We start from the raw sequence: 24,695 nt of genomic DNA, 5'->3' as shown, positions 1-24,695 counted from the left end.
TAATCTATTTTTCAATAAGAAAAACTCTTTTCTTTGTAAGAAAATAATCAGAGAGATATGGATTTGAAAAAAAATCATCTTTCTCTTTATCTCTATTTTTATAGATCAGATATTTTTTATTTGGAAGAAAAAATTGTTTTAGTTCATATTCACGAACCCGTAGATTTTTGGGCATAATCCCGTGGCATAATTCCTATCTTGGTAACGGGCTCGCGGCTTCTGCCTCCTCCTGCCGCACGCGCCGCCCATTCGACGGCCGGAGCTCTCGGTCTCGGCTTCTGCCTTCCGCACGCGGCCTTCCCATCGCAACGGTACGTCAGCGCTCCCCTTCTATGCCCCCTGATGCTGATCGAGGGAAACTGCTTTCTGATGGTTTTCTCACTCGCCGTTGCTTCGCTCGGATCGTAGATCGGCCAAAGGAGGGGGGTGGTTGTTGCTCCGCCGCCGGCCACCTCTGGCGGCCGCCAGAGTTCGCCGGGGTGGTAGATCCGCCCTGTGGGTGATTGTCCTTTTCCAATTATCTCTGTAGCAAGTGTGTTGTTCTTCTGAAACTCATGTCGAAAATGTGTCAACGTGTTATTCTTCTTTGCTCATTTTGTTGGCCTATTTGATTATTGCAGTGCTTTATTGCGCACAGAACACTGCATTTTCCCTTTAAAATTCAGACGTTTGGAACTGTTGAATGGAGTATTCATCAAGTGAAGATGAACTGGTTGAGGATTTCATCGATGTCGAGGACGATACAGGCACCGAGAATATTGACCAAGGAACTGGTGTTATGGCTCCCCAGATCCATCAGATTGACCCTTCTGAGGGCGCAATGTCACATGTTGGAAATGAGCTGCGGATGGCAGCCGATGTGATGGGCAAAAATGATGAACCACATATGGGCATGGAATTCGAGTCTGATGCAGCTGCACGGGCATTCTACAATGCATATGCGCTACGCTTTGGGTTCGGGATTCGTGTTGCACGATCTCGAAGTGAGCGGAGAAAGGGTGTTGAGGTACTCGTCATGAAGCGTTTTGTGTGCTTGAAAGAGGGACATCACAAGAAGAAGCCTGTTGAGCCTAGCAACAAGAAGAAGAGGAAACGGCTCTCCATACGGGATGGATGCCCAGCAATGATGGAGGTGGTGCGCAGGGGCCCAGAAAAGTGGGTCATCACAAAGTTGGTGCTGGAACACACTCATGTCATTGTTAGTGCAGACAGGGCGCGGGAGGTCCAGCTCCGCCGCCTATCTGGGAAGTTCCAGGAACATGAGAACCAATTGCAAGAGGTGCGGAGGAATGTGTTTGGAGATACAGATGCACAAGCTCTCTTCAGTTACTTCATGAGGATGCAGTCAGAGAACTCTGGTTTTTTCTATACGATGCAAGTTGACAGCAGAAACTGTGTAAGCAATGCAGTTTGGGTTGATGCAAGGGCTAGAATGGCATACACATACTTTGGAGATGCTGTTTACTTCGACACTACTTATAGTCAAAACGAGAATATGTTGCCCTTTGCAGCTTTCACAGGCGTGAATCACCACGGCGACACTGTTGTTTTTGGTTGTGCATTAATTTTGGACAGGACAGAATCTTCATATGCTTGGCTTTTTGAGGCATGGTTGACAGCAATGGATAAACGGTTGCCGTTTTCCTTTACTACTGATGAAGGCAAGGCAATGGCAGCTGCAGTTGCCAAAGTATTTCCTCAATGTTTCCATCGTCTCTGCAGATGGCGAATGTTGTCTAGATGCAAGAAGAGACTGTCTGATATCTACACGAGATTCCCTGGGTTTCATGATGAGCTAAAGAAATGTGTCAATGGTTGTGATACTGTGTCTGTTTTTGACATGTGCTGGGGCTCCATTCTTGACAAGTATGGCCTGAGAGATGATACTTGGTTGCAATCACTGTATGAAATAAGGCACAAATGGGTTCCTGCATACCTAACCAGCTCCTTCTTCGCTGAGTTGTCATTAACCCATAGAGTAGATACAGTTGGTAGGTTTTTTAGGAAAAACTTCAGTGCAAGAGTTTCTCTGAATACTTTCATCACTAAATTTGATCAATACATAGACGGTTTGTACGCAAATGAAGCCCAGAAAGATTTCACTTCATTTCCTCCTCAACAGCTTCTGAAAACCGATACGATCTTGGAAAAACAAGCTGGGAGCATATACACCAAGGTTGCATTTGAAACGTTCCAAGTAGAACTGTTTGAAGCATCGCAACATTATTATGCTGTTAAGGTTCAGGACGGACCATACATGAAGTACTATGTGGAAAGATACGGTGATCCGCCTACCAGACACACTGTTGTCTACAACGTTGCTGAGAAGAAGGCTTGGTGTGATTGCTGCCGGTTTGCTTTCTCAGCAATATTATGCAGGCATGTCCTTGGAGTATTCATCTTGGCTGGCATCATCATGCTTCCAGAGCCATGCGTCACAAAGCGATGGACAAAGAAGGCAAAGACAGGGCCAGAACTGATTGGACCTAATCTTGGAAATGAAAGCAGCAGCGCAGATTCTGTGTCATCAAGATATAATGATCTCGTTCGCGACGCGATGAAATGTGCAGAAAAGGGAGCTGTATCAGCTGGTGCCTTCAGAGTTGCCAAGGAAGCACTATGCAAAGCCTTCATGGAGATAAAGGGTCACGGGGAGAAACTGAACAAGAATGCTCTGCAGAAAGTGGATAATAGATAGCAGCGGTTGGTTGTCTTTGAAGGCACTTGAGAGATTGTTTCAGACATCTTTAGCAATGAATTTGTCATGCCGCCATGATCAAGAACTTTACCTGCTCGCTATCTCGGCATGCCGATGACTTATTGACATGTTAGTCTGTGTTCGAGTAAACCTAACCCTTTTAATCAGAGTCGTATGTTTCAATACTGCAAGTGATATCTCTACTGTAGTCTTTACCTGACTTAGTAGGAACCAGATTGTAGTTTTTCGCCGCCTGACTGAGTGCCGGCTGCTGCTCATGATGTCACAACTCAGAACAGCTAATACAATGGAATCGCTATGTTTGTAGGATTTTTTCTTTCCTGCACTATTTATCAATTTTCTTTGAAAAATATCTGAGGGCTTGTTTGTTCTTTTGTATTATAACACTTGTGACTTGTGAGCAAGTTCATCAAAATTAGCTTGCAGTAATAGACTGTATTACCTAATGCAAACATTTAGTATCAACTAAATCTTATTCTCACATTAACTTTTTTGTTTTTCTGCTAATTTATACTGATATATATTTTTAGCTTGCGGTTGAGTTGTTTCACTGACTTCTCCTATGGCAAGTGAACCACTTTGTGGCAGAAGTGGGGGACAAAACTCATTTCAACCTGCGTCCTGCGGTCACAGTAGTGTCATCCACAAAACACAAGTTGGACAAATTCTGATGAAAAAAATAATATTATGAGAATATTTGAGGGACAGTCCCCTGTTTCAAAATGTTTATCCAGATTATTCAGATTCCGAATAGTTATCATTGAAGGAATTGGCAGTGCAATTCTTGCTTATCACCATTTAATAGTTAGTAAGTATGATTTCATTAGGTCCTAATTCGCTCTGGAACATTAGAATTTCTACAAGTTTATATGTAAATTGAATTGTCTAGTATAAAAATTTTGTGTTGCTCATGGATTTTTTGCATCTGTCGTCCGTTCTGAAAAAGACAAGGGTTTGTTTAGTTGTCCAAATTTACTCTAACTTGGCCTGATGAATACATATAATCTTATGGGGAAGTTTGTTTGTTCGCATCCACTGTTATAGACTGGTTCAGCGGATGTAAATATACATCTTCAGCCTAACTTTGCAACTTGGTATGGATGCAGGTCACTATATCCGTTCATATAGATCGACTCACTTATTTGTGTTAGAAAATCATTTTTATATAAATAACTAATCACACTCAATTTTTATATTCTTCATGTGGTATCAAATTCGATCGACCAAAGCTCATCATGTCTAAACATATACAGCTAACTAAATATCTTTTTACGTAACAAATATAACTTTATTCAGCCTACTTCCTTCTCAATATGTAGCTGAAACCTCATACATAAAACCAAGAACCCAAGAGTACGGATTCATTCATTCATTCACTCCGGGCCTATGGCTAGGAATTGGACAAGGCCCACCAACAATCTCGTGGCCCAAATTTTAACACGCGCCCAAAAATCAAACACGGAAATAGCAAAAAGGAAGAAAAAGGTGAAGAGAGAGAAACTCCAACGCAACACAAACCAAGCGGCACCAATGGCCACCACCACATCCCTCCGCTCCCACCTCCTCATCCTCCCACCGCAACCGGCGCTCGCCGCCGCCTCCCTCCGTATCCGCCCCCATGCCGAGACGCTCTCTTTGTCCTCCCGTAGGCTCCTGAGGCGTAACGCTGGCCTCGCGGCACGGGCAACGCCGACCGGCGGCGCGGCGGCCCCGGCGGCGGAGAAGGATGAGGATAAGGGCGGCGGCGGCGGGCTCTCGGCGGCCGACGCAGGGCGGCTAAAGGAATTCCTGAGGGTCGACCTGCCGCACCTGTTCGACGACGTCGGCATCGACCGCGCCGCGTACGACGACCGCGTGCGGTTCCGCGACCCCATCACCCGCCACGACACCATCGACGGCTACCTCTTCAACATCCGCCTCCTCAAGCTCCTCTTCCGCCCCGACTTCTACCTCCACAGCGTCAAGCAGGTTCTCCGCGCGTCTCCAGCTCGGCGTTGCCAAGCTCGTGGCGGCGATTCACAGCGCGCCTGCGCATTGTGACATCTTAACCGTGTTGAATTTGGTTCTAGACAGGGCCGTACGAGATTACAACGAGGTGGACCATGGTTATGAAGTTTATGCTCCTGCCCTGGAAGCCGGAGCTGGTCTTCACCGGCCTGTCGATCATGGGCGTCAACCCGCAGAATCTCAAGTTCAACAGCCATGTGGTAAGCATTCTTGCTTGTCAGGAGGCAAATGTGGATTTCTAGCTTTCAATACTTACGACGAGAATAATAAGTGGCGTGGTTCTTGTAGTTCTACACCGTCCTTACTATTTGCACAGTCCAGCATCTGCCTCCAGCTGAAGCATATATGCACATTCCAGTTTAGAGAGTAGTAACAGTGAAATGTAATATCGAGATCATTGTTTGGTAGTCGGTAGGTATAATAGTAGCACACTACAAAAATTACCGGACGGTATTTCTATGATGTGATGCCTGTCAAAGTGTCGTTTCACATTTAGCTCACACTGTTGTATACTTATTATTAGTTATTAGTTATGTCAACAATGTCTTTGTTATCACCATGTATCGCAATACAACCTTCTCCCTATAATACAGTGCTTCTTATTCACCCTGCAGAAAAGTTCTGCACTTAGCTCCCATACTTGACCAAGGCACAACATCCATAACTGTTAGCTTTTGACGAGATATGGCATATCATCTCTTTTCTTCTTTTCTTTTGTCCAGTCTCCAGATGTAGTTTTGCATAACCTGAACTCTAAGATAACTACACTTGCCATCATGACATCGTTGATAAGGCAATACAGTAGGATGCAAGGAGTGCAGAGTGGTGCAGAGATTTTGGCCAGTATTTTATCATGTAAAATATGTGGATGAGTGGCTAACAGCAGCAGCAGCAGCTACACGACATGGCAGATTCTTGTTTCTCTCTTGATTCCCTTATTTCAGTTGTTTCTTGTTATTTCCTGCCATCTATGCAGTTTATGATAGTCTTCTGCCGGACAGGCTACAAATATTTTCATTTTCAGCGTGTGAATGTGACCTGTGTGGTCTCTTGTTATGGCCAACTGACTCTTGTATCCTTGAAACCCGTTTCTCCCCTGCTGATTCAGGCAGTGTTCTTGTGGCTCTCTTAAAAGAAAACCTCTTAGATGATAATTGATAAACTATTACTACTCCCTGCCATCAAACATTGTACTTACCTTGAGTCTTGACTACTATATACAGTGAGGTCCTTGAGTCCTTCCATTTAGAATATCCAGTAATGTAGTGCTTTTCAATTTTCATCAAACAGTATTATAATTTCCGGACTTGCTGAAGTGCAGGACATTTGGGATTCAATACAAAATAATGAATACTTTTCATTTGAGGGATTATGGAATGTTTTCAAGCAGGTAATCTTCCATCAGCCTATTATTTTCCTTTTTCAGATGTCAAATAAACCTTTGAACTTGAGACTCTGGTTTTTTTCATATTTCATAGCTACGGATCTACAAGACCCCAGACAGAGAAACACCAAATTACCTTATTCTGAAGAGGACTGCAAACTATGAGGTATTAATGCATTATATATACAAAGATACATCACTGTCATGCCTTAATAATCCATTCTTCGTATAATTTACAACCTGAAAGTTTTCCTGAATTATCTATGCATTTTTTGTTATTTGTATTATCTTGCCTATTTGACCTTTCACTTGCAGAGTGGTAGTCAGTAAAAAGACTGGTTATTAGTTTTAGTTCTTCACAAATTTTGCCTGAGGTAAAATATGTCTGAGCAAAACTCTTTTTGCAGGTTAGGAGTTATGCACCATTCTTAATAGTTGAATCAAAAGGAGATAAACTAACAGGTTCATCAGGCTTTAATAATGTAACCGGGTGTGTTATTCTATCCATTGCAAGTGGTCAGCGAATATTTGATACAGATTTTCCGAACTATATATACCCTTATACGAAAAGTACATGTACCTGTAGGTATATATTTGGCAAGAATGCTTCATCTGAAAAGATCCCGATGACTACACCTGTCTTCACTCAGTCTTCTGATAACAAACTCTCAGATGTATCCATCCAGATAGTCCTGCCGATGAACAAAGACCTGAATAGGTAGATCCAGAGGGATTCAAATCTCAGCTTCAGCCATTTCCTTTTTATCACTTTTCCTCAGTGTTTTTGTCGCTTACCATCTTGTCTCTATTTTTTTTTTTCAAACAAGTTTTTAAGCTGTGAATATTGTATAGGTGCACAAAGATAAACAAAATTGGACATTTGCAATTATCTATATGATTTTACTTCTGCAGTTAATGGCAATTTTGTTATATCAGTTTACCAGCTCCAAATACGAAAGAAGTTACTTTGCGAAAGGTCGAAAGAGGCATTGCTGCAGTGAAAAAATTCAGTGGAAGACCAAATGAGGAAATTGTCCTCCAGAAGGAGAAGGATCTGCGCTCGCAGTTACTCAAAGATGGATTGAAGCCTCAACAAGGCTGTTTGCTTGCACGCTACAATGATCCCAGGACACAAAGCTTCTTAATGGTATATTTCCCTGTAAACCTTCTATATTTACTTCGAATTGAGATATGAAATTCTGAATCAATTTCTCTCCCATGACTCTTGAACAACTGGAGAGTTTTGTTCTAGAATATTGTCTAGAGGTCGCATATATGTATCCATCTTTGCCAAAAAGCACAAGTCAACCTTTTAATAATTGTACTTCTGATCACTATTTTTACTGGAATTCTCTTCTTCCTGATCCAAAGAGGAACGAGGTGTTGATATGGCTAGACGACTTCAGACTGGAGTAGCAGTCTTCACTGTCTGCAAAGCTTCCAGAGCATCATAGAAAGGTAAACCTGATTTGTTACTTGTGAATATTACCTGCACTAAGTTATCTAAAGCTAGTTTTCAAGACAAAGCTATGTAGTATTTACCTATAAAATGAAATGCAAGCAACTGGTGTAGATACTTACATGTCGTCTGCAACTTAACTGGTGCCGCAGATCTACACCGTGATTATTTGCTCTTTCAAAACACTACATTACTCTTGTTGCTGCGCTCTCGGTCTCACTGAACTCTTGCAGGTCTTGGTTTCAATGCAGAACAAATCATGTAGATGGGCGGATGAGTTAATGTAATATGTAAATTCTGAAAGGTGATATAGCATGGGAAAGCATTAGGCCATTTGAGTATGTTTATATACCAAAATTTTGAAATTACGAAAAAGCTTGTCAGAACGAAGTACCCCTGAAATTCTCTTGACCTGGGCCATACTTTTGTCGTCCTTCTACAATTGGACTGGGTTGTCACATGCTGGGTCCACTGAACTGTTTTGGGCCAACTTTGCCCAGACAACCTGACTGTGAACATTGAGCTGAGCTAACTATTCTCAAAGTCCAATTAGAATTCAATTAAAAAAAATCAACCAGAATTTAGCGCTTACCCATAGGTCAGAGATAACTATAGATTTACACTTGTCATGCATTGTCAGAAAGCATACACAATAAATTGGCCATTTTGGTGGATACCTGAATTTGCATAATCTGACAAAGAAAATACAGGCTGTCTAACTATAAAATGCAGTTCCCTCCTTTTAGTTCTGAGGTCTGACTGGTCACCAAACTCATTATCCAATTCAGTTTTTCAACACTCTGTTAACTGTGGTCTGTTCAGTTAATGATTGGTCCATGCAAGCCCCACGCGTGCATGCAAAATTGCAAAGCCAGTCTGTGGCCAAAGATGCAATAGATGCCGAAGGTTAGTACGTCTGTTTCTCTGTTAAGCTCTCCTGCCCGTCCAGGCATGCTTGCAAGGTTTGCACCAGTTGTAGTAGGTGAGAAATGTTGATGTCTCTAGGACCATTCACCCCCTTTTCGTTTGCTACATAGCTAACCGAAAAGGAAACCCTGTAAGGTAACACTTCAAATTAACACCCCCAATAAGTGTTGGATAAGGATAATAATTTTACCTAATTCAAATACTTTATCAGAGTAAATGGGATCAGCTGCCAAAATAAATTTCGAGAAGATTTGACAAGATGGTCTAGGGAACTAGATTTGAGGAACCACAAGGTGCTCTTGATTGTAACAGTGATCTACTTGCTCTATTTCACAAAATGAGCCATCATAGAATCCTGGGTATCTTTGAATTTTTTTGTGATAAATATATGGAGAGGAACTATGCAGCCTTAAGAACTATACAGCATAAATGCAAGTGATAACTAACTTAGATCATATGGTTTGTGCATGTGTTCTCATCCATCTTTTGCCCATGCATGTGTTCCAACCGACAGGCCTTCACGCATGACGGCACGACGTTGAGTAACAAGGGTTCATGAGGCGTGAGTAGCATGAATAGAACTGGCTATACCTGCACTGTTATTGTAGTATAAAAGTTGTTAGTGTGTGAAGCACTTTCCTTATGGAATCACGCTGTTTCAAAGAATTAAAAAGTATGAAGCCCAAAAGAGAAGTTTAAATTTCAGCCTCTCCTATATTTTGTCAAAAGTGTCCTCTTGTATCTTGTATTACACATTAGGAAAATAAATGCATAACATACTTTGGCTTAAATATCAAGAAACTGCATGAAGTGCTAATTCCTGTTAGGATACAGCTTCTACGGCTAGGTTTGGTCTCAGTACATGCTGCATGGTGAATACATAAATAATCAAGGTCGTCTGAATGCATCTGATCCGGTTGCAACAACGCTAAAATCTGTCAAATTGCAGCTCTATGGTCTATCTGTCAAATTGCAGCTCTATGGTCTTGCTCTATGATCGCACGAAAGCTACTTATCAGGTGAGAGTGAGATCACTACTTTGAAAACAAGCCAGAAACGATTGCATCAGAAATGCCTTCCATCACAAGTACTGCAACTTGGCTGCTTCATATTTAACATCAAAATTAGGCCTCACGTATGAACGATTTGGATAACATTAGGTGTGTATATATTGATCGATCAGGTTGGTTTAGTCAGAAGCTATGAAAATTCAAACCAAGTCGTTTGCTTACTTGGTTTGTGCATTTTCTCGGAAGGTTGATGGCTTCAAGTCTTGGTGTTGAAACACAAAAACCAATCCACTTCACAATGTCAAGTACGCAACACAAAGCTAAAGCTGGGGACGGGCTTAGCTTGATGCAAACAAACACAACAATCAACAAACCTGACTACCGTGTCTTTCTTCCTGTAAAAAAAGAGAGAAAAAGACGTATCTTATTGTTTTTTTTAATGTTTTTGAGGGCCTAACAATTAAAGAAGTTGTCAACAAGACTGAAAATACACCTGCATTTTGTAAATTGTAACTTGTGATGTGACTGACTATGCAAGCATATAAATATGTGTACGAGCAGTACGGAAATTGTGAATCGTTCTTGAGAAGCTCTGTGATCGGTAGGTAAAGGCATGAGCATTCCATCATGTGGTGATGGTTTAGTGCCATTAAGGAAAGCAGCTCTTCGATAAATAAACTTCAATTCCTTCCGTGGCATGCGCACGCACAATATCTTCATTAGCCACTAAACACACAAGTACTACAAGAAACCCTTGATGATCTTAGAGTCTCTGACCTGGCCCCTTTGACATTAGATTTTGGTTGAACAAGTAGCCGTCTACGAGAAAGAAGATATTTTTTTTTTTATCGAAGGAAGGAATTATTGTGAAAATTAGATTTTACAAATTGTGAAAAAAATACATTTTCTTTTGTGAAACTTTATAAAATATAAATTTCCATCACAAATTATTGGTTGAACATTATATTTCTTCAAAATTCTTGTGAAAATCCTATGTTCCGAGGAAAGTAGCCGATACTGTTTATACGAGTCGATTTTGCGCCCATGCCCCCATGCCCCAAAAAATTTCCAGCTGCGTGCTGCTTAGTTTTCCTTTTTTGTAAATTAGTTTTTTTTTGCAAGATTAGATTTTTCAAAAAGGTGCAGCCGTGTCCTTACATATACTAATCGCTGTGAATTATATGGTGCATGTTGTTTGGCGTCCTGCCATGCCGATACGCGTGTTACTGCAGCGAGACATATCCCGCTGCACAGTGATAACTTATGACCAGCAGAAGGGACACACATATATATTCATGACAGCGTACGTACGTATGTGTACCTCCTAATAAGAGTACTAAGGTCTGGTTCTCTAGATAAAATAATTATATGATTAAAAATAATTTTCTAAAATAAAATATATATAGAAAGTGAATCAAAGAAAGCTGTTTTTTTTTCAACTTATCAGTTTCTATTTTATTTTAGAGAATCGCTCTCACAGATTACACTCAAAAAATTAAAAATTGAAAACTACTATTTGACAGAATTCATCTAATTTTAACCAGAAAGCTGCTCTATAAACCCTGTCAAACAAACCTAACTACTGACAACCGGATTCAATTCAAGATGGCCTCCATCCCCGGCCTCAGGGCAAGGGCACGGCTATGCCTGCCATGGCCATCTGATTTCTGGTCCAGCTGAAGGTACAGCACGGAACGAGTGACACACGCAAATGCATGCTCCTCCAATGGACCCCGTCATGTTTCATGCAGGAAATCTTCTAGTGGCTCTCTTTCAGCTCGCGCCCGTGTATGGGATCTGCTGGCATTTCGGCGTACGCATGACCACGTATGGGGCGGCGTTAGCAAGAGGAAAACAGCAAGTTGCAGAGCGGGGAGCTGGAGCTGGAGCTGGAAGGAGGGCAAGAAGATGCTAGAGAATGTGACGACGGGGGGCACGCCGGGTCACATGGGCTGCTCCGTCCTGTGCCAGCCAGTTCACGCTCACGGTGTGGCGTGCCCGCGTTGGTCGGGTGCGTATTTAGGTTTATTTAATCGAGCTCCTAGATCTTAAACTAAAATTAGTGAAAGTTTTATTAAATAATAGTTTGTAATTTTCAGTTTTAAATTAATTATATGAGAGTAATTATCTAAAATAAATTAGAGTTTAGGAGCTGAAAAAAAATAACTTCTTCTAATTCACTTTCTTTACAGAATCACTTATTTCGTAAAATTTACTTTAGATAATCATTTTCATAAAAATTAATTTAAGAAAAGTTATACCAAACAAATCCTTACAAACGACCCGGGTATAAACTGGGGATGCAGCGGAGACAAGACAAACCACCAACCACTAAAGGACTGATCCTTGTCACAGCGAATCATTTCTTCTTCGGGACATGATGTATGTGTTACCAGTAGAACTATTCACCAGGACAAATCTGAATGACTGCATCTATGATCCTCTCCCCTGGAGGGAGCATCTCAAGTGAATTTGACGAATCTGCGAAATTTTCATCGATTGAGGCAATTTCACCTGAGATGCATTCCTCTTTTTTTTCAAGATCAATGCACCCCTCTCCTGAAGTCCTGAGCAGCATCTCTATCAAAGGATTTCTTCTAGGCCTCTATCAGATGTTAAGAATTAAGGGCCGTTTCGAACGTAGGAACAGAAGGCATATATAACTAGGCAGAATGCATGAATCGAATATTGTAGGAAATGAAAGCGCAAGAATTTGACCATTTTTAAAAGGAAACCACTGGAATTTAGAAGCAAAGTAACTACTTCTATTACAGTAGAGTAGATGAGGGACGAAGACTGTTGCCTTGAGCTTCTCAAAGAATATAAATAGCTGACTTTGTATGTGAATTCGATTACAGTACTGTAGAGTTTGATAAAATGTTTTGGAATTCTTCAAAATATAGAGGAAATGTTTCTATAGGGATCAATTTTGAAGCTTTTCTAGGGTTCACAGCATTCCATATGAAAGTTCGATAGATTCCAATCCATCAAAATTTGCACAAACTTTTTTTCTTCCAAACAAGCTCCGGAGGTGTATCCTAACTACGTAGTGTCCTATTACGGTACACCACTTACCTTTCAGAGGTGAGATGTCAAACAAATCTGAACATTTGATTTTAAAAGAAAAAAACAATTTAAAAGCTAAATAAAATATGTTAACCGGCATCTCCTGTTACAATCGACAGACTAGTCACACCGGCTGTTAATTAGCGAGGAGATCCCAGGCTCTAAAGTTTAGTCTAGGGAGCAAAATCCGATCACTTGTTTTATTTAGTCACGTCATGATTTTTGTACCTGTCATATTTTCTTTTGAAGTGAACCATCACATGTCATGATTATTTTGTTGTATAATTTTTTTCATAATTGGGCAACCAACGTATAATCGACGTTCTCCAGGATTAGTACACCACATGTACCCGAGTAATGGAGCCAAAGGCAGGTTAAAACACCAACGGTAACCGAGCAAAAATCGCGATAACTGACCTTCTCGGTCCAGTTCGGTTTCAAAAATCGAACGATAACCGAATTTGAATTAAAAATTCGAAAAAAATAAAAAAAATTCAAAAAAATATTTAAAAAAACTAGACATAATTCTAAGACCTTCTGTGAAAAAAAATTTCAAAAATAATGTCGTTTACATCATATTCTATAGGGAGGAAGTTTGAAAAAAATAAAAAAAAAATTGAATCGTGCGGCTCAGTTATTAACTCATGTTAAGGAAAATTTTAACATGCAAACACATTTTTTTTTTAAAAACGTATCTTAAGAGGATCTTTAAAATTGATTTCACTTTATTTAGAGTTTTATTAATTTCTCTATGATTTTTACAAAGTTCACAAGCATAAAGTGAATATGTTAAGAAACAACACTGTAATTAACTTTTTCTGTCTACTATTACTTTTCCTACATAAATCATAGTATAAATAAATTAATAAAAATAGTTTCACTAATTTTTGAGGTGTGATGGGTCAGTTATGAATTAATCTAGTTGCAACACATTTACACAATCTTGTATGTTACAATAACTAATTCATGAGTTCATGTATTTTTAAAAGACATAGGATCATATAAGAAGACAAAAAAATTAGTTTCATGATTTTTGGATTAGCAAAGAGTAAACTATGCATTTAACTTGGTTTAACAAATACAATTTCTCACAGAAAATTTTGAACTTTTTTATGAGTATAAATACTTTTATCATGTAGATCATGTTACAAGGAAACTAACAAAATTTGTTTCACTTGATTTGAAGCTCAGATGAATTAGTTATTGATTTTACAAGATTGAGATAATTTTTGTGTTTTTTTTAACTTCACTGAAAATCGAGAAAATCGCTCGATAAATCGAGAAAACCGAGCGGTTACCGAGAAAACCGAGCGGTTACCGAGAAAACCGAGCGGTTACCGAGAAAATCGAGCGGTTACCGATAATACGGAAAATTCGAGAAAACCGCTCGATAAATAGCAAAAACCGCTCGGTAACCGGTCCAAACCGACCGGTTATCGAACGACTAAAATCGTGATTTTTCCTCAAATTTCAAATTTTACCAAATAAATTTTGTCTGATTTTTTTTAAAAAAAATTTCTACCGATTACCACAGTAACTGCGAATTTTCGGTTGCTCAGTTACCGAGCTCCGATCGGTAAGCCAAACCATGGCCAAACGTGCATATGCTACTTGGGGAACGTGCCCGGTCATATGAATGTGCATGATCATATGAAGAGGTTCGTTTGTGCTACTTGGGTAACGTGCATGATCAGGAGCCAAACGTTTGTTCCAAGAGAACGTGTTCAATCCATTACTTAGAGATTTGGTTAGTTGACCTGAGAAAAAATCTGGTCCTAATCTACTAATCAGTTAATTTTCTAAAAGAATAGATATAAAAATAAATATAATAATTATATATGACCTATTACATCTAGAGGTAATATGTCAGGTTCTTTAATTCTAGCCATCCGATCTAACTAGATTGACGATCCACAGTTATTAAATCTACGGTAAAATTTCCCAACTACGTAACTGTGCTGAGACAATATGAACTGAAGCTGAACTTGTGCTAATAGCCCAACATTAACTTGCGCTGCTATATTGCGGTGCCAAAAAAATAGTGTAAGTTTTAACCCCCCCCCCCCTATGGTTAGCATGTGAATAAGAGTGCTCAAAACAATTGTTTTTTTTTTTTTTTTGAACGAGCTGGCAGGAGATCTACCGGTTTTTGTATTAAAATAGAGAAGGGGCAAAATGTTAACAGGAAAAAAGTTAGGCTAATGCAACACTGCAGGTACGAGCAAAGCAAGACACCAGCTCTAGCTTCCTCTTTGATTTTCACGATGAGCACATCAGCGGTGGTACGACGTCGCTGAAAAATTCTCGCATTTCTCTCCTTCAACAGCTCCCAAACAGCGGTGATCCAACAGGGGTAGCAGACTCAAGTCCCTCTTATCCCGAGCGAATTTGAGAGCTCCTAGTTCCCTTCAATTTTTAGATATGAAAGAGAAAAAAGAACAGGAGGAGGAGAAGAAAATAGGAAGAGGAGGGGAGAAAAAAGAAGAAGATGATGAGTCATCTCTACTTGGTAACTTCAAATCCCTCACTGCTCCAAACCACCAAGAGATGAGGCTGCGTATCGTCTTGGAGGGAACTTCCACGGGCTTCCCCACAATCTACCACCACTACGTCAAAGATTGGCAATTGAGCCAGGTTTCATTTGGCAGAAAAGCTCTTGGGTTCATGTGTTCAATGCCTCCCAAATACGCCGGCTGTAGAGTCAGTGAGCAAGCAGGTGGACCGCCGATTCATCCACAGAACGGCGTAGGGGGCAAACCTGTTGGTTTGGCCAATCCCAGGTTTCATCACTCAAAACCATTGTTGCCTTTTTATAATATAAATAATATAATAAGATGATAGGTATTGCAATGGGGTAAGCGTTTCTCCCTCCATCCCAAATATATAAGTTTATTTGGACTTGGTCATAAGAATTAAGTGACTCTACAGTGATACTATTGCCATCAATTATTGTTAGTGTTGACAAGTTTACTGTATTGATTAAGGTATATTTAAGTAGAAGTAAACATGAAAGAATGGAGAAAAATATACATCATAATTGTGATGGACTTATATTTTAGTGTATTTGGAAGAATGCTATATAGACTTACATTTTGGATCGAGTAAGTACTTTCATAAGATCCATATTTGTGCAGCTATTGAAAATGTACCATCAACATAGTGGATCAGATGAAGTTCTATTCGGTAGGTGATGCTATTATATCTAACCACGCCTTCAATCCTGCAAAACAGAGGCAGTAAAACCTGAGCATCTACCGAGCTGGTGGTGGAGAGAAGTAGTTATGCATCGTGCATGTTGCATTCAAGCCACTCGTGCGTGATGAGACGTGGCACGCATGTTGTATTCGAAGTGCTCGAGCTGGCTTCTTCAAAGAGGAGATAGGGGTGATGTCTATACTGCACACTTGTCATGCTTCATCAGCACGAAAGCACTGCAACTGTGTCCACTTGTCCTTTGGTTTAATCTTCATTGCTTGACGTGTCCTTTCGTGTGGCTGACCAAAAATGTTTGACGAGAGAACATATTACCTTTCCGTAAAAAAAAAATCATGGAGAGATCACGTCACCTAACACTCATCGCTGTCAGAAGTTAGGGATTTTAATTAATCCGAATTTCTGAAAATACGAGCTTTTTGGGGGCCAAATGAAAAATAGGGCTTACAAGTTACAACTACAGTATTGTAATTCTAATTTAACAAATGGGATTGACAACTTGTTGCTGAAGAAGAAAAAAACTAATTCATTTAACTCACATGCATCTATTTATTGTGTGCTCCTCCAAAGCGTTACGCTGCTGACTTGTGTGACAGAGAGGTATGACGTGAGAGCAGTGCTCTATCGACTATGTGTGGGTGATAGTTGTTTGATTTGTTAGCGCGCGAGTTGAGTTGTGATGGTCCTATCTATGGTTTGGTTGTATCAATTAGTGTGAGTGTCATCTGTTGAATTAAGGTCGTATTGTTGTCTTGTGGTTGTTTTATCGATTTTCTTTTAAACCGTGCAGTTGTGAGGTTTTCAGGCCTGGTTCCCTTATAAACTAATCCAATTCTCTTCTTCTTATGGAAAAATTGATAATGCTCTTACCATCCTTTCAAAAAAGCATACTGTGAAAATCTTTGATACAAACAAGCAAATGGATGCAAACGTCTAAACAACAAATATCATCAGTCTAATCCCTGTCCAATCCCAGCATCCACCGGTGAATGTGTTGATTTGCAAAAACCCCCGTATGAATATAAATATCATAAAATAACTCTTCAACTGGTGATGGTGGGATGAGCTGCAGTATTTGAATAGAGATTAGATGAACGACATTTATTATTTATAGTCTGCACTCATTTATTAGTTTACACTAAAGATTTCCTAGTACATTGATATAGTATTAGAGAGCTGCAGCTCCGTCTGTTGCCCATCGTCGTTTTTTTTACATTGATACAGTCTCTAACATATCACTTTCATGAGCGATTTCTATTGCAAGTACATGTTGTATTATACAATTTTTATAGATAGTTTTAAGTGCATGTTGTTCTCCAAATGTTGTTCGTTGAAATTTAAATGATTACCCTTATGTTTTTTACTAAGGGGGTATATTAATTCTTAACTCATGGAAAGCCATTTTCCGTTCTCGTTAGCCTGTAACCAATGTGAAAATAACATCTCTTATCTTTTAATTTAGCACCCCGAACCAAGTGTGCTCGCGAGAATCCAATAGCCCTTCTCTGATTTAATTTGCCATCTATAATTCTACTTTGCCTCATCGATCCCTTAATAAAAAATAATTAGGAAATGTTTATTTATGAATTATTGTATCCCTCCGAGTTGTCACAATACTAGCATTATTACTACATTAGCTTAGAGCACTAAGCCAACATTAGAATACCATCCCCTTATCCTACTTCTACAAAATAAAAACTACTCCCTCGGTCCACAAATATAGGACATATTTTTTTAACGGTTTCGTCCACAAATGCAAGACTCATTTCATACTCCAATACAAATTAAGAGTGATCTTCCTATATACCTCCAATTAATGTCCATCTTTTCTTTATACTACTATTTGCATGCATGCATTGGATATAGGCTTTGAAGCTAATAATTAGGGGTATTATAGTTAATTGAAAGCCCCCTTGGCTTATGTGCAGAACAAACAAACCTTACATTTACGAGCGGATGGTATACCTGTCATATCTATGCTGTATGTACGTCTTACATGAGCTGGTAGGCTTAAAATGATCAATCAATCTTCAAAGTCAGGAGGCCGAAATTTAAATGCATATAAATAAACTTGGACCAAATTCGTGCTGAAAAAGAAAGAAATTTCCAGTGGAAAAGAACTAAAGTTTACCTTCCTGGAAAATCTTGTAAAAAGATCTCTCCCCTGGAAAGAAATTTTATGGGGCTCGCGCGCTTAGCATCCCGATGAAACCCTCATCTGCACAATACACATACCATTGCACAGCACGCGCCATGATACTGCACGAACCTATACGAAGAATCCGACATAAAATTTCTTTCCCTCTCACCCCTGAACACAGCCAGGCTAATCCATACACAAGGTTGGCCCCACTTGTCCAGTACGCTTGTTCCACTGGCAAAACCACGGGGGGTCCACATGCACGTGAGTATAAAAGTGCTACGGGTATCTGGAAGAAGTAGACGGCTAGTATACTGTACACCCGCGACGTGGGGCGCTGTCGCTGATCTCGGGCGATCGAGCCGTCCGTTCTGACGCAGGTTGCCCTGGCTACCGTCGATCTGTGTACGCGGAGAATCTTCCGTCGCATTGCACTTTAGCCCCCACGTTTGCAGAAAATCACAAATACTTATGGGAAGGCGCCTGTAAATTCACGGCCGAACTGAGTTCGTTTTCTTGCAAACACGGACGCGAGTCGTTTAATCCATGCGAAACACCGTGCCAGCCGCCTTCCATGACTCGTCAGTTTTCGAGTTACCACTCCCGTCCATGATGAAAGCCCTAGTTCCCTAGCATGGACTTGAAATTGGAATCGTAATTTTTTTACATTTGTAGTTCAAAATGGAGCTGTTTGAGTTCGAAGTGTTAGATATAAGCACATACTTGCATGAGGTAGGAATACAAGTAGATATCCAATAGATAGTTTTATGTTATTATTTAGTTTATTTTTTTTCTTAACTTAATTAAGTGAGAGTGAATCTCTAGTTTATTTATTTTTAGTTTTGGATCGATCCAACGACAAAAAAAAAATACAAGACTGGCATCTGCCATCACAACACATGCCATCAAACCTCTCGCTTCTTTATCTCCCGTGTATTTGTTTCTGTAAACCAATTGTTAAGATATGAAACGGATATCCTATATATGCAACCCTTGCTTTATCGATCAAATTGTTGCGTGAGTTATTCCGTGCTCACAAAGCCTAAATACCTCTTTTAAAGTTAATTATTTTATATCCAAGTTGCAAATATTTCCTAACGCAAAGTTCATTCGTTCGAAACGGCCGCACATAATATGACCCCTGCGAAAGTTGACTGGTTTGACATGGAATTGCAATTTTTCTCTAGATAAAAGTTGATTTTGATTCGCTTGAAAGTCATGCACGGACATTCGTCGTCAAGGTGATAGAACGGAAAGGAGGACCACATTGGAGAGCTTAATCTCTTCTTTTCAAGGAGATATTAGGCAAATTATCAAAATGATTGATTTTACTAGGAGCTCAGATGCTTACACAAAAAGCAAGGATGAAGATACCTGAATCCAAGTTGAGGTAGACATGGCGCTCGAACTACCTGAGCAATATTTGGTTCCTTATTACAAGTAGCACGGAGTACCCACCTTCTTGTACAATTAAACGAGCTCTTTATTTGAATTATATGAACTTTTTTTGAATATTATTGTTGTCTGCAGTTATTTCAAACATACTACACAAGTAAGCAAAATTATAAAAATAATACATATTCACGTCCTGGTACCGCAAAAAGGAGTTTTTGCATCTACAGTACACAAAAAGGAGTTTTCATGTCCTCAGTACGCGAAAAAGGCATGCAAAAACTTATTTTCACATGATCAGGACGCAAAAACTAACTTTTAAATATTTTTTTACTTAATTTTCCTGGTACCAAGACGCAAAAACATTTTTTAAATATTTTTGCTAAAGTAATCGGAGTAGTAAACTCTTGGATGAACAGTGCTCACTTATTTTCCAAATATTTCTCCTTCTCTATTTCTCTATTTGGACAGTGGGGTTTCCGTACTCCAAAATTTATGAAACTTTTTATATATATTCTATAATTCATGATGAATCTATTTTAAAAAGATTCACCTCAATACCCTTTATAGGTTTCAAAATAAAAAACTACAAAGAGGGCTACTTTTAGAAATTATAGTAATTTTTAAAGCCTAAAAAAAATTCCAAAAAATCTAAGAAAAATCACTAATATTCCTTTCATGTGGTTTAATAATTTCTAAAAATATTTTAACTCTATTTTACTTGGTGTAAAAGTAAATTCCTTTACAATGCTCTATTTATATGTATTTTTATTATTTCATGTGATATGCTCTTTTTAATTCAATTTGAATTCAAACAAATTCAAGCATGCACAAATTCATCTAAACTCTTATGGAATACATATAAATATAAATGTGCACAATTTAGGGTGTGACATCAAATAAAAAAGTATCGGCAAGCGGACAAGCACCTATACAAAATTACATATCTCCGAGATACCTCTCATATTCCTTTTCTTCTCCTCCCTCGCTTTCTTTGACCTATCACACCCTTGCGCCAAAGACAAGTACATGTAATTTTGGCGCCAAAGACAAGTTCATGAAATTTTCGAGATACCCCAAGTAACTTATCTTTGATCAAAATTACAGGAACTTGTCTTTGGCATCAAAATTGCATGCGCCACAATTATAGGTACTTGTCTTTGGCACAGGGGTGTGACAAGTCCAATAAAGTGAGGAAGGAGAAGAAAAGGAAGAGGAGGGGTATCTCGGAGACATGTCATTTTGTGCAGGTACTTGTCTAATTGTCGATATTTCTTTTTTTATTTGATATCACACCCTAAATTGTGCATATTTATATTAATATGTATTCTATAATAGTTTGAATGAATTTATGCATTCTTGAAATTGTCTAAATTCAAAATGAATTAAAAAGAGCATATAAGTATGAAATGATAAAATATGTATAAATAGAGCATTGCAAAGGAATTTACTTTTTCACCAAGTATCTCAAGTTGGAAATAATTTTAGAAATTATTACGCCACATGAGAGGAATATTAGTGAATTTTTCTAGATTTTTAGGAATTTTTTTAGGCTTTAAAAATTACTAGAAGTTCTAAAAGAAGCTTTCTTTAGAGTTTTTTTTTTATTTTGAAACCTACCTGGGTATTTAGATGAATCCTTTTAAAATCGATTTATTATGAATTATAAGACTAAAAAGAAGTTTTATGAATTTTAGAGCACGATAACCTTACTTAAAAAAAAAAGAAAGAGCTAATGAAAAACAATTCGGAAAACCACGGATCACTGTTCATACGAGAGTTTTCGCGCATGGACCAAGCTACTACTCCGATTACTGTAGCAAAATATTAAAAATAGTTTTACCGTAAAAATTAAGCAAAAAAATTAGTTTTGGCATCTTGATCCTGTAAAAATTAGTTTCACGGCCTGGTCCCACAAAAATTACTATTTTCGTATCTTTGTAGTAAAAAACACTTTTTTAGGACTAGAATGCGAATAGGTATTATTTTTGAATTTACTGTAGACAATAATAATATTTAAAAAATCTAAATTATATTAGCTTAGTGCATATACGTTACAACAAAATATAAATATTATACGTAGTAATATCAAGCACAAACTCAAGATATGAAGATATAAATACGCCATAAAACACCACCGAACGAATACGTCAGAAGCGATGTCATAATTTGATTTCAGATGAAATCTGAAAAAGAGGAGGAGACTATTCACTAATTTCTCTCTAAAATTCTTTATTTATTTTTATTAGTAAAACATTTCTTATATCTGTAGCCGGTAACATGCGAGGAGGCTTAAGAACGAGAGTGGTGATAAAAATGAGTAAATTATTTGAAATTTAGTGATTTTTATTAGATAGGTAAAGAATAGAGTAAGAGGTGATGCGAGAATCAACTCATGTTTTATATAATGAGATATAATCTTGATTGGAGTCCAAATAATCCTTAAACGAAATACGCTTTGAGAAAAGAAAAATTGATTAACTTGCCTATCCTTAAATTAACTTGTCAACCCTATTCGGTTGAAAATGGAATAGAGCAATTAATAGAAGGGGCAGGTGACTCTTTTCCGGCTTTGCCTTCTCCATTTGTTCATTTTCGCGTGGCCTGGGCACGCCTGGCCTCCCCTGCGCCCCCTATTAAGCCACCGAGCTGGGCGCCTCCCCGTGGCGCTCGCGGCCGCATTAGCGCGGATAGAGAGAGATAAGAGAGAGAAGGGGGGCGGCTCGCCGGCTTCAAGCTTCGTTCCCTCCTCCTCCTCCTCCTCGGGGGCCGCTCCTCCCGTCCTGGTACGCGTCAAAAACCTTCCCTTTTCTCGATTCGCCGCCCGCATTCCTGGTATTTCTGGCGGCAGATTCCCGGTCTCGTTGCTTGATCTCGGTAGAGGAAATGGCCAAGAAGCAGCTTTTTTCTTTTAAATTTCGCGTGCCGTTCGTTGGGCGCGTTTCGTGCTCAGTTCATGCGTAAAATGTGGAATTCATTCTTGGGACGGGTTCGTTACCTTATAGAGAGGCAGCCAAGGAAGTCAAGAACGCGTTAGATTTAGATGTTCTTGGCGTTTCAATCTGAGCCTCGAGTGGAAAGATCCAGAAATTCTTGCCTTGACATTTGAGTTTTTCTGACGCAATTCTCCGTTTCTTTAATTTCAGTATGGAGACCTCGACGCCGCCCAATGCCGCCGCGCCGCCGCCGCCGGAGCCGGCGCAGCCGCGGCGTCGGCTGCCGGACTTCCAGCAGTCGGTGAGGCTCAAGTACGTGAAGCTGGGGTACCACCACCTCATCTCCCACGGCATGTACTTGCTGCTGTCGCCGCTCATGGCCCTCGTCGCCGTGCAGCTCTCCACCGTCTCCCCGCGCGACCTCGCTGACCTGTGGGAGCAGCTCCGCTTCAACCTCCTCTCCGTGGTCGCCTGTTCCACCCTCCTCGTCTTCCTCTCCACCGTCTACTTCCTCACCCGCCCGCGCCCTATCTACCTCCTCGACTTCGCCTGCTACAAACCGGAGCCGGAGCGCAAGTGCACGCGCGAGACCTTCATGAACTGCTCCAAGCTCACTGGATCCTTCACCGACGAGAACCTCGGCTTCCAGCGCAAGATCCTCGAGCGCTCGGGCCTCGGCGAGGACACCTACCTGCCCCCCGCCGTGCTCCGGGTGCCACCCAACCCGTGCATGGACGAGGCGCGCAATGAGGCGCGCGCCGTCATGTTCGGCGCCATCGACCAGCTGCTCGAGAAGACCGGGGTCAAGCCCAAGGACATTGGCGTCCTCGTCGTCAATTGCAGCCTGTTCAACCCAACGCCGTCGCTATCTGCGATGGTGGTGAACCGTTACAAGCTGAGAGGAAACATTGTCAGCTACAATCTCGGCGGGATGGGGTGCAGCGCGGGGCTGCTGTCCATTGACCTCGCCAAGGATCTGCTGCAGGTGCACCCCAACTCGTATGCTCTGGTGGTCAGCATGGAGAACATCACACTGAATTGGTACTTTGGGAACAAGCGGTCCATGCTTGTGTCGAATTGCTTGTTCCGGATGGGTGGTGCTGCCATCCTTCTCTCGAACAAGCGGTCCGACAGGCGGAGGTCCAAGTACGAGCTCGTGCATACCGTGCGCACGCACAAAGGCGCGGACGACAAGTGCTTTGGCTGCGTGACGCAGGAGGAAGATGAGATTGGCAAGATCGGCGTGTCGCTGTCCAAGGACCTCATGGCTGTTGCTGGAGACGCGCTCAAGACCAACATCACGACACTCGGGCCGCTGGTGCTCCCGTTGTCGGAGCAGCTACTCTTCATGGCCACATTGGTTGCCAAGAAGGTGTTGAAGATGAAGATCAAGCCGTACATCCCTGACTTCAAGCTGGCCTTCGAACACTTCTGCATCCACGCTGGTGGCCGTGCCGTGCTGGATGAGCTGGAGAAGAACCTGGAGCTCACTGACTGGCACATGGAGCCATCGAGGATGACCCTGTACAGGTTTGGCAACACGTCGAGCAGCTCACTCTGGTATGAGCTGGCGTACACGGAGGCGAAGGGGAGGATCCAGAAGCGCGATAGGATCTGGCAGATTGCGTTTGGATCTGGGTTCAAGTGCAACAGCGCTGTCTGGAAGGCGCTCCGGACCGTGAACCCAGAGAGGGAGAAGAACCCCTGGATGGATGAGATCGACAACTTTCCTATTGATGTTCCAAAGATTTCAAAGGTTGGAAACGCATGAAGACTTAGTTATCTCAGATGGCAAGTGTAGTTGGGTGATTGGCAGTGGCACAGAGGTTTCTTCTTCCGATTCTGTCATTTGCGCCTTCAGTTCTTGTTTTCAGTCACTTGAACTTCAGATGATTTAATTAGGTAGAAAAGGTGTGTTTTCTTCGCTAGGGTGGTCTGAATGTCTGATATGTGCTATTTATTCAGATTGGGGGAAGCAATTGATGTTCCATATCACACATTCTTCTTTGCCTGATCGAGATGTAGTATCAATTTGTAGGCCAACCGAAACCTGAATCTCCCAATTCAATTGATTGGTTACATTCTATCATCTTATGGGTTATCCTTGTGTGTTGGATTGCTAGGTTATATCAGGAGGTACTGAATGTGATGTGCTACTCTTGTGGTGCGATTATTCAAGTGACTTTCAGCTACTGGTTCTGATGCTGATCTGGCCTTGCCTGGATTATTTAGATGGAATAGTATGCCAATTCTGCATTAATACTTGTAATCAATATCCAAGCTGTCAATTATTGCATAATGGAACTTATAGTCTGTCTCAGCGTTATTTGAATTTGAATTAAAGCAAAGTTGACCACGTGCTGTTGATATTGCAATTTGCAAATACACACTTGTGTTTATAGACGAACTTTGTGGTTCGTAAAACAAATTAATGGCCGCTAA

General features: G+C 40.5%; 3 protein-coding genes across 7 annotated transcripts; all 3 read left to right on the top strand.

Annotated features, from left to right (window-relative positions):
* The first annotated feature begins 175 nt into the window (after positions 1–175).
* On the top strand, positions 176–3,071 carry LOC133883479 (protein FAR1-RELATED SEQUENCE 5-like). Of its 4 annotated transcripts, none has more exons than XM_062322815.1 (3): positions 176–311; positions 409–532; positions 621–3,071. In XM_062322815.1, the coding sequence occupies exon 3, from the start codon at positions 683–685 to the stop codon at positions 2,696–2,698; it is 2,016 nt and encodes a 671-aa protein (XP_062178799.1). In that variant the 5' UTR covers positions 176–311; positions 409–532; positions 621–682; the 3' UTR covers positions 2,699–3,071. The 4 variants fall into 4 exon arrangements, with proteins under 4 accessions (XP_062178799.1, XP_062178802.1, XP_062178800.1 ...); XM_062322818.1 differs by having other exon boundaries at positions 182–311; positions 409–495; XM_062322816.1 differs by lacking the exon at positions 409–532 and having other exon boundaries at positions 182–311.
* A 1,086-nt stretch (positions 3,072–4,157) lies between these two features.
* On the top strand, positions 4,158–7,980 carry LOC133883478 (uncharacterized). 2 transcript variants are annotated; one of them, XM_062322814.1, is made up of 9 exons: positions 4,158–4,687; positions 4,789–4,926; positions 6,048–6,116; positions 6,205–6,276; positions 6,518–6,600; positions 6,697–6,828; positions 7,047–7,257; positions 7,482–7,568; positions 7,821–7,980. In XM_062322814.1, exons 1-8 carry the CDS (start codon positions 4,250–4,252, stop codon positions 7,524–7,526), a joined length of 1,188 nt encoding a protein of 395 aa, XP_062178798.1. In that variant the 5' UTR covers positions 4,158–4,249; the 3' UTR covers positions 7,527–7,568; positions 7,821–7,980. The 2 variants fall into 2 exon arrangements, with proteins under 2 accessions (XP_062178798.1, XP_062178797.1); XM_062322813.1 differs by having other exon boundaries at positions 4,163–4,687; positions 7,803–7,980.
* Positions 7,981–21,893: 13,913 nt separating this feature from the next.
* On the top strand, positions 21,894–24,250 carry LOC133883475 (3-ketoacyl-CoA synthase 11-like). Its single transcript, XM_062322812.1, has 2 exons — positions 21,894–22,103; positions 22,464–24,250. The coding sequence occupies exon 2, from the start codon at positions 22,465–22,467 to the stop codon at positions 24,022–24,024; it is 1,560 nt and encodes a 519-aa protein (XP_062178796.1). The 5' UTR covers positions 21,894–22,103; position 22,464; the 3' UTR covers positions 24,025–24,250.
* Positions 24,251–24,695: the final 445 nt, after the last annotated feature.

Source organism: Phragmites australis, chromosome 10, assembly GCF_958298935.1.
Source record: "Phragmites australis chromosome 10, lpPhrAust1.1, whole genome shotgun sequence".
NCBI lineage: Eukaryota > Viridiplantae > Streptophyta > Magnoliopsida > Poales > Poaceae > Phragmites > Phragmites australis.
Note: the sequence above shows the minus strand (reverse complement) of the source record. Positions and strands in the feature narration are given on the sequence as shown.

What these genes read in the sequence shown, in the direction of transcription:
- LOC133883479 (XM_062322815.1), top strand. Translation starts at nt 683, where the DNA reads ATGGAGTATTCATCAAGTGAAGATGAACTGGTTGAGGATTTCATCGAT.
- LOC133883478 (XM_062322814.1), top strand. Translation starts at nt 4,250, where the DNA reads ATGGCCACCACCACATCCCTCCGCTCCCACCTCCTCATCCTCCCACCG. An exon ending in GGCTTTAATAATGTAACCGG is followed by an intron (nt 6,601 to 6,696) that starts GTGTGTTATTCT and finishes ATGTACCTGTAG; the next exon opens with GTATATATTTGGCAAGAATG. An exon ending in ATGAACAAAGACCTGAATAG is followed by an intron (nt 6,829 to 7,046) that starts GTAGATCCAGAG and finishes TTGTTATATCAG; the next exon opens with TTTACCAGCTCCAAATACGA.
- LOC133883475 (XM_062322812.1), top strand. Translation starts at nt 22,465, where the DNA reads ATGGAGACCTCGACGCCGCCCAATGCCGCCGCGCCGCCGCCGCCGGAG.